Here is a 9,686-nt window from a genome sequence, read left to right on the forward strand (position 1 = left end):
TGGCAGGTCGGTTTTTCACTAATTAGAACAGCTATGTGTCAAATTATCTGTGGAAAACGCATAACGAAAGAAATTCACAGTAAAGATTTTCACTGTAGTGCTGTCGTGTTTTCACTTTGGCAGTAATTTCAGAGGAAATGGTGTGGTGTGTTTTCACAGTTTATGCTGATATCACTGTTACCCAGTCCATTGGTATTTAGAAACTCTCTGCACTGGTACGTTTCTGCATCATTTCCCTCCTAAGACTTGGTGCTAGTTTTGGCTGGGACGGAGTTTATCTGTCCTGGAGATGGCTGAACACCTGCCTGCTCATGAGAAGAGGTAAAGGAATTCCTTGGTTTGCTTTGCTTGAGCTGCAGTTCTTGCTTTACCTATTAAGCCGTCTGTATCTCGACCCACAAGTTTCCTCACTTTAAAAATCTTCCGATTCTCTCTCCTATCCCACTGGGGAGAAGGAAGCAAGGGGCTGTGTGAGGCTGAGCTGCCGACTGGCGTTAAACCACAACAGCCGTATACAGGACGTTTTCCTCTGTGTGTTTCAGTTTGGGGAGCGATGATGGGTAGCTGCTCATCAACTTTCCATCACAGCTGCTCACTTAATGCAGGACAAAATTCAAAATTTTAGTACATTATATCGTAATTATTAGTATATTTTTCAGCAAAATAAAAGATCTTGTAGAAATAGTAGTGTAGCAGTAGAATTAGCACAGTAACAGAGCTGAACAAATCCTTGAAGGAGTGTGATTTTTGAATGTACCCAGCACTGCAAGACACCAGCGAGTGCAGGTATCTGCTTTTTCTCTGTGTACCGTACTGGTTTACTACTGAAGTGTAAAGAAAGCACAATAAAGAAAGCACAGTTTATTACATTCTGTTAGATATAGTCTCTTGAGCCATTTTTCCTGTTTCAATGCACTGAATCTGCTTTCTTGCAGCAGAATTTCCTCTCAGTTATGGGCCAAAAGCAGAGAATAGATGAATGGCTTCAGCTACAGGAGGCTTTGGAGACATCTGGTTTTCTCTTGTATCATTTGTGTTCCACTCTGTCAAAAGTAGGACACATCTGGGGAAAGATGTTAGGGGAAGGAAACATCCAGACCTCCCGGCGGTGGTGTCTGTCTGAATCAGCAGGTTGGTTTGCGCTGATGGAGATGGATGTAAGACAATAAACAAATACATCTTTGTTTACGGTAGTGTTCGAGAGAAAGTGTGAGGCTCCTCTCTGAGGAGCTGCTGATCTGGCTGGGCAGAATGGAGAAACCAGTCTCAGCATCAGGATGTTTTAAAATGCTAATCAGCTCGTATTCATTACCAAACACCTGCAAGTGAAATTAGAGTAACAGCAAAAGAAGCGAAAGTGATGTTAGAACGGTGCAAAACTGAGTAATCCTGTCATCTCGCAGTGGTGCAGGTGCAGAGCGGGCACAGGGCTGAGTGTAGTAATTAACTAATTCATCAGTAATTAATGTTTCAAACACCAATTTCTTAACATGTAAGGAACTTCCAGTTTAAACATATGGATGGTTCTCCAGCATAGTTCAGCCTTCTGTACATCCTGCACCTGGGACACAGCTCAAGCCTGATGAACCCCACGCACGGTGATGAGTACGTCCCGTGGTCAGGAACCATCAGGGTGGACACTAACAGGGAATTAATATGTGTCTTGTGCTTGTGACATAAAAAGAAAAGCTGAAATGAGCCATGAAAGAGCAAAGTGACAGAAGAAGTAACCTGGGCTGATGCTTAGTGTATTGGGTCAGGCTGAGGTGGAGTTAATCTTCCCACAGCAGCTCTATCGGTGCTGTGTTTTTGGAGCGATAGCTAAAAGGGTGTTGATAGCAGCCCAGTGTTTTGGCTACTGCTGAGCAGTGCTCACACAGCACCAAGGCTGTGGTTTTCCAACGTTCCCCCAACAGTAGGCTGGGTGTGGGCAACATCTTGGGAGGGAATACAGCCGGGCCAGCTGATTCAGATTGACCAAAGGGGTATTCCATTCCATATGCCTTCAGCTCAGATATAAAAGCGAGAAGGAAGAGGGAGGTGGGGGAACATTTGCTGTTTGTGTTTGTCCCCTGGAGCTACCGCTATGCGTACTGGAGCCCTGCTTCCTGGGAAAGCGGCCAGACATCATCCGCTGATGGAAAGTAGAGAATAATCTTTGCTTCCATGTGCAGTCTTTACTTTTGCTATGTTAAACTGTTTTTATCTTAACCCACGGGCCTCTCATTATATCTTCCCTCTCCCTTGTCCATCTAAAGCAGAGGGGAGTGATAGAGCGGCTTTGATGAGCTCCTGGCCTCCAGTCAGGGCCAAACCAGCACATTCAGAAGCAAGATGGAGAATTTGCAGCAATACTTTTGGCTGAGGAAAGGTGAAAAATCTCCATCATTTAAGCCACTGGTATCTTAGGTGGATGGGTGGTCCGGTGGTGAGGCAGCAGAGGAGGCCACGAGCCTGTTGTACAAGGGATGCACCTTTGAGAGACACATTCAGTTGGCCTGTTCTCTGTGTTTTTCACCTCAGGACTGAAATGAATTTGTATATGCTGGATGAGATGAGATTTCTGGGGAACCTTGGCAAGGGAGAGCAGAAAGGGCGGCAGAGTGGAAGGGTGCGCACCGGCACCGACCGCTTTGACAGCAGCACGTCAAGGGCTTGGCATTTCACCGAGGAGCGCTGGCTCCACTCAGTCCGGTGCTGCTCAAATACACAAATCTTGCACAAATGCACAAATGCTGCTGAAGTCTTGGCAGCATTAGGGTTTGGCTGGGCTTTTCAAGGGTTTCTCGAGGTAATGTCTCTAAGTATTTGAACATTGGATTTCCAGCCATCCTGAAATTAGGCTTGGGACTTCATGGTGGTATCCTGCTTTATATGTTGTTCTGCTCGTACATCCGTGTCAGCATAAGGAAGATTTCTGCCCCAGGGTGGTGATGGGTTGGCCACTGGAGCCTAGCACATTCCTGTTCTACCTGGGACTGGCTGGTCATTTCTTAGTAGCAAAATTAGAGAAGGTTTTGTTTGAATTTGTTTTGGAAGTCAACTGCAATGGTGGTAAGTCCTCTGAAACATTTTGAGGAGTCTGTTGCTCCACCATCTTGCCAGTCCTTGCGCAGCTGTCACCCATTTCAGGCATCTTCATTCTGGTTTTCCTACTGTCAGGAAGGTCGTATCCTTCATGAAGTGCTCAGCTCATCTGGAAATTATAATCCAGATGTTCAGCTCTCTGTGATTTTTTTCTCTTCAAGAATATAATATTGTTTGCATATGAAAGGGTGGTGTCTGCTGAAGTCTTCTCTTTCAAACATATGTGGTTTTTTGACTGGAGCAAATTATGTGATTGGAGCTGAAAAGTTTCTCTAGTTACAGTTATGACTTCCTGTCCATTTAAACAAATGCTGATTTTTAAAAAAAAAAAAGAGTCTAACAAAAAGTTGCCAGCATTCCTTTAAAGTATATTGTATTGTTGACAGTGAGATGGAAATACCTTGTTTCCATACCTATTACTTGAAATAGTCCTTGGAACAGAGACACTTTTTCTTTCAGTAGCTCAGGCACGGTTTGCCTCTGGTCTGATTCTTATTTGCATTGTCTAATTAGGAATGCTACCTTCTTCTAAATTATTTTTCTATGTAGAAAAGAGAGTATAGACTTCTTTTCCTTATAACTGCACTTGACCTTGGCAGACTTCGTAGGCATTGCTGATTACACCCAAAGTGTGCAGCATGTCAAAGACGTAAGGACTAACTTCCATTTGACCTTAAATCCTTGCGTGCAGCATCTTTAGGTTGAAGTCCTGCTGCTGCAGCATTTTTTGCACTGTGTGATGATATTCATGTGAACTGGCTTTGATAAGACCACTTGCGTAGTCGAGACTAGCCATTTGAAGGAGCTCAGTAGCTACAAGGCAGGTATTTATATTCAGGAACATTCTGCTGGTTAATCTTTCTAAGCTTGGGAAAAATCACATTTCTAAATATAGGACTTGGCTCAAAGATCTTGATAAGTTACCAGGAATGAAGTTTTTTTTCATCGTAATTGTACATTTGTCAGCTTTTCGTAAGACAGCAGATGCCATGTTTATATTTACGTGTCACACATTTCCCTGAAAATTCTTTAATACAAAGTTTTTTGTTATTTTTCAGATGTTCAAATGAAACAGTTTTCAAAAAGGAAGGTTTGTTCTGGGCATACAATTTCTGCCCCACTCCATACTCTTGGACAGCACTTCTGGGCCTTATTTTGTACTTGGTTTTCTTTGCACCTGGTAAGCAATGTGTGATTTTGCTTTTAAGTTAAAAATTGTAAAGGTAAAATGTCAAATGCTGAGGCTACATGTTAAATTTAGTTTTGAGTCCAGCCATTAAGCTGAGACTGTTCTTTTTTCCTGATTCTTAGGGATGGGTCCTATGCCCTGGACTGTCAATTCTGAAATTTACCCACTTTGGGCTAGAAGTACAGGAAACGCATGTTCCTCTGGAGTCAACTGGGTCTTCAACGTTCTCGTGTCCCTGACGTTTTTGCATACGGCTGAATATCTGACCTACTATGGTAAGAAACTGTATGCGTCCGTGTATGCAGTACTGCAATCGGTGGGTAGATTTTTCTGCCAATTGTGGGTCGTTCAGTTGGTTTGCTGTGAAATGTCAGCTGTGAGTTCAGTGTTCTCAAGCCGTTGTGGTTTAATAAGACCAGAGATCTGATACAACCTGCCTGGCTCGTAGACTTTGGTCCAATTTTAGTAAGAAATATTTTTGTGTGTCCTTAACTGAGAACCTAGACAGGTGATTAAAACAGGGATGCTGGAAAAAAACCCACTTTTAACTTAATGGAATATGCTGATTCCCAAAGCATCTGCAATTTTCCGGTTCATGATGGCATCCAAGGCCAATCTCAGATGGTCCTTGTGGAAACAGCGATTTAAGATGCTACTGCCCCACTCCCAGCTGTTGATTAAGTCCTGTCAGCTGGAGCCTGTGGAGAGTTTGTCAGATTACTGTTCAGCCACTCCAGTACAAATCATTTAAATTACATTAAGCTGCTAGAGAGTTGATGTGACCTTCACATCATCACTAGTACAGAGCCTTTCAGCTCTGCTCGTCATTCCTTTGAGTCATCAGTCTAGGAATACATAGCATGTAAATCGTAGAATTGTCAGGGTTGGAAGGGACCTTAAAGATCATCTAGTTCCAGTCCCCCGCCATGGGCAGGGACATCCCCCACTAGATCAGGATGCCCAGAGCCCCATCCAGCCTGGCCTTAAAAACCTCCAGGGATGGGGCGTCCACCCCCTCTCTGAGCAACCTGTGCCAGGGTCTCACCACCCTCATGGGGAAGAACTTCTTCCTAATGTCCAATCTGAACCGATCCGTCTCTAGCTTTAATCCATTCCCTCTAGTCCTATCACTACTCGACATCCTAACAAGCCCCTCACCAGCTTTCTTGTAGCCCCCTTGAGATACTGGAAGGCCACAATAAGGTCTCCTTGGAGCCTTTTTTTCTGCAGACTGAAAGTTTGTTGATACTTTGATACCTTCTCTGCCTCCCTAGGTAAGGTGGGTGGCAGGGGGGATAAGTTCTGTCTCACTGCTAATTGTCTCCACAGAGGACTTTTAAATAATAATTAGAGGTAGTAGTCACAAGCATTATTTTAATCCTGACTATTTCTTTTTTGTAAAGTTTCTCATTTTAGAGGGTTGTCATAGTGCATCCTTTGCTATTAGGATAAACTAAGGCAGTTCTTGCCTTTCATATCTGATTTTTAATTGGCTAAGCAACCGTTTAATTGCTATTTGTTTTAACAGCAGAATGACCTGTCCAAAAAAAGATGTATATTATCTTCCATGTGAAATGAAGTTGCCATTGTTAATTTACTCCTTTGTGAAGCGATGCAATAAAGCAGCCTTCTCCTACGCCCACGGCCCTGCAGCTCGTTGTTTTAACGACGCTGCTCCAACTTTTGCTTTTTACTCTCTCCTTTCATATCTGCAGCCTTCTGCTCCTGCTGCTTGCTCTGCTCTGGAGCGGAGAAGGGATGGGAACTTCTGTAACCGACTGTGCATATTGTTTTACATTGCAGGAGCCTTCTTCCTCTACGCAGGGTTTGCTGTCTTGGGACTGGTTTTCATCTACGGCTGCCTTCCTGAGACTAAAGGGAAAAAGCTAGAGGAAATTGAATCTTTGTTTGAAAACAGGCTATGTACATGTGGTATGTCAGATTCTGATGAAGGGAGGTATATCGAGTATATTCGGGTGAAGGGAAGCAATTACCATCTTTCTGACAATGATGCTTCTGATGTGGAATAATTTTCAGCTGCTGATGTATTTAATCATTTAAAAGCCTTCTGGGGGAAAAGCAGCTCTCTGATGACCTCACTGCCCTGCTTCTGGTCTGGTTCTCCTTTCTACTGTCTAGTTCAAAATGCCTTCATGTTCAAAAATGCTCCACTGGGGAGGAAATTCAATATGCTGGTGTTTTCTTGATAACTAAAAGCAATGGCTTCCAAAAGAGATTGAATTCCACAATTATGTGAATGCAACAAGTGTGTGTGACACTGCACCATACTGAGATATTTAGTAGGGTGCACTGTACCAGACGAGTACAGAAGGCTGTCCTGGGTGATCAGTGGTTGTCCTTACATCTTCAGTACTGAAAAATAATTAAATAATAGAGTAGCTAGTCAGAAAGAAGCCGACATCTGTCGAATCCCCATCCCATAGCAGCCTAGAAAATAGCGCTGCCGTCAATGCGGTGAATGATGAACACATAAGCTGCTGTAACAGTAACCATTTGAAAGGTTTAACTGATTAGGAGAATACAAATATCTGCTTTATCTTTTGGAGGAAACATTCCTCAAATTTACCCTGAGAGAATTTCCATTTTTATTTATTTGAGATAACGTTTAGAGAGCCATAGACACTTGAGTGGAGGTTCATTAGGGAAGGTATCCATCTGTGGTCCACCGGCCTGTCTGGCCACGGCTGCTCTCAAGTCAGGGGCTGGTGTTTGTGAGAGAAACTGCCAGAATTAACTACCTGACAGCAGGAAAACAACTAAGTATGTGGCCAAATGAGCTGGTATATGTTGTTAGGTACAATGTAGAGGCTTCAATTAGTTGGAAAAAAATGTTTTTTGTTTTCCTTTTGTGCATTTCAGCGGTTGAGTTTGTGCCTAGTTTTGAACACAAAATATCATTAGCTAAAAGAAAGAAAAGGAGGGGAGAGGTTTTGTGCTGCTAAATGCACGTTGGTTATCCCTCCTGCGCCTTCTGCTCGCAAAGAATCCTATTGCCTTCAGATTATCTTCGTATGTGCAGAGTAAATGAATCCCAGCACGTTTTTCCTTCAAATGCCCTTGGTCAACCAGTGTCATGCTGTATCTAAAGAGAAATATTAGCAATGGGCAGAAGCCTACATCTCGTGTTAATTGCCTTACTGAAGCATTGCAAAATTGTCAAGAAAATGTCAGACACAATCATCAGCTTGGCTGCCTTTAGCATGGTAATGGAAATATGAATGGTATTTTATTCACCTGCCATGATTGCTTGCCTTGGCAAATTTAATTTTATGCAGCTATTATAATATTATGGGATTTTTTTCCCTTGCGCTGTCCTCACTGCTTTAAGTCTTCAGAGATACAAGTTTGAAGTTGTCAACAAACAAATTCTTATCTTTGAAACATTTGCTTCATGAAAGAATGTGGAAAACCTCCTCTGCCTGTGGACTGCCCCCCATTTATGTGGCGAAAATACATTCATTTTTCATTGTGTAAAGATGGAAGCTGTTGAGTTCATTAGCTTTTATAGATTTCTTTGTGGGCTTTTCTTTGGTTGAAAAATATTTTGAATGTAGAATTACTATCAAAACTGGGACCGGATATTTGTTACTAAATTATTTTTATTGGATAATGTGGATTTTTTTTGATGTAAAGAGATCTGAGATTGTGTTATCTGATCTTCTGTGGAGGGAGTTCCTACTCTCCAATTATTGACCTTCAGCAATTGGGTGTACTTTGCATTATTTTCCTTTTTACTTCATTTATCAAAGAAATATTTTTGGAAAGGAAATATTTTAAAGCATCCTTCTGTGACTTGACTGGGACTAAAAGAAAAGAATGGCTCGACCTTGAACATCTCCTTCGTGAGGTGAGGTGGCTGGATTCTCACACTTTCCAGTTTGCCTCCTTTTTAAGTGCACAATATTTTTATGCTTGAAAGCACCAGCTCTTGAAAACGCTCAGGTCTCCAGACCTCTCTACCAGTGCACCCGCCATGGGATGTCTCGTGTTAGGCTGTCACCTCTTTGAAGCCTTCACCAAAGGTGCAGCACCTGAAATGAGGAAAAAGGGGTATCTGGCACAGATGAGAACAAAATAGTTTAAGGAGAAACTGGTTTCTTCCTGAAGCTGAAAAAATGTGTGTTTAAAGATCCTTATTTGGAAGAGTTTCCTTACCCAGCACAGCGTGTGAGTAAGGGTGTAACGCCGAACCTGTACTTATGTGGGTGATAAGTTTAAGTGGGTATTTACTGGCATTTACTGGGTGTTTATCCCCAAAAGCTTAAGCCCACCCTCACTGTTCCTCTCATGGACATCCCCTTGCCTGATGTGTTTTGCTGGAGCGAGGTGTAAGCCGGGGAGGGTGTCCCTTGTGCCTTGTTGCACTTGTGTCCACAGGGAGAGGAAACTGCTGCATTTATTGGGCATAACTAAAGCAAAGTCCGAGGAAAGGATCCCTGTCACAAGATCAGCCTCTTCTGTTTTACAGGCAGTGCTGGGGCTTTGTAGCAGCAGCAGCAGACCATCTCTCCCTGCCAGCCTTATTTCACAGAGGTTCTCCAAAGAGGCGCTCGGCTCCGCGCAGCACCGGGCGCCTTTTCTCGCACAACAAGTTCGATCTTGCTGAAAGCAGTTGTCTGAAGGTTTGCATCCCCTGCCCCTTTTCTCAAGGCAAAATGATTGAAACACGTGCATTTTATTAATCATTGCTCCTGACACAAGGGTGCAAAATATATCAGCTTCTCTATCGTCACTCCCTCTTTCCCACCCACAGAGAGTTAAGTCTTCCTTTCAGGGTTGCTTTAGACCAAGATGACATTCCATACCTTAGAAACACTGAACCAAGCATCATGTGTAATAAAAATGAGATCAAATACTTGAAATTAAACTTATTCAATTAGGTTTTATTTTTTAGACTCTGTGAACATTTCTAGTGTATGGAGAAAATTAAATAAATGTTTCTATTTTGCAAAGATTTTTTATATTTGTGCATATTTTAAGTTTTAAAGAGTTTTTTGCTAAAGGTAGACTTAGTAACATTCCAGATAAAAGAATAAAAATACGATGTAGCTGAATAATTTCTTATAACAGGATTTTAATTTATAAAGTAGCATAAATAGTAGGTCTAAGCACAATATCATTTTATTGAAAGCTTTCTGCAGAAGATGTGAAATAATTTCTTCACACAGATTGCACATTTAATTCAGGTATTCTGTGCATCAGGAATGTTAGAGTAATATTGCTGGTAGAGTAGAGGATATTGATTATACAAAACAATTTGAGATATTTTAATTCTGATCAGTCTACTGACTCTACTGACTCTACATGTTGTGATCAAGAGTAAAGGAAATACATCCTGATGCATTTTTAATCTTTTCAAATTTGTTTTACATTAGTTCATGTATAGTAG

The 9,686-nt window shown here is 42.1% G+C and overlaps 1 protein-coding gene across 1 annotated transcript in view; it reads left to right on the forward strand.

Annotated features, from left to right (window-relative positions):
- The window catches only part of LOC104276189 (proton myo-inositol cotransporter-like), a 45,262-nt gene extending 38,956 nt beyond the window's left edge, over positions 1-6,306 (forward strand). Inside the window, exons 5-7 of the mRNA XM_009872415.1 lie at positions 4,146-4,267; positions 4,399-4,551; positions 6,080-6,306. Of these exons, the coding sequence (XP_009870717.1) occupies positions 4,146-4,267; positions 4,399-4,551; positions 6,080-6,306 (502 nt within the window). The remainder of the gene's footprint in view (positions 1-4,145; positions 4,268-4,398; positions 4,552-6,079) is intronic.
- The last annotated feature ends 3,380 nt before the right edge of the window (positions 6,307-9,686 follow it).

The sequence above is a fragment of the Apaloderma vittatum genome, unplaced genomic scaffold, assembly GCF_000703405.1.
Source record: "Apaloderma vittatum isolate BGI_N311 unplaced genomic scaffold, ASM70340v1 scaffold1527, whole genome shotgun sequence".
NCBI lineage: Eukaryota > Metazoa > Chordata > Aves > Trogoniformes > Trogonidae > Apaloderma > Apaloderma vittatum.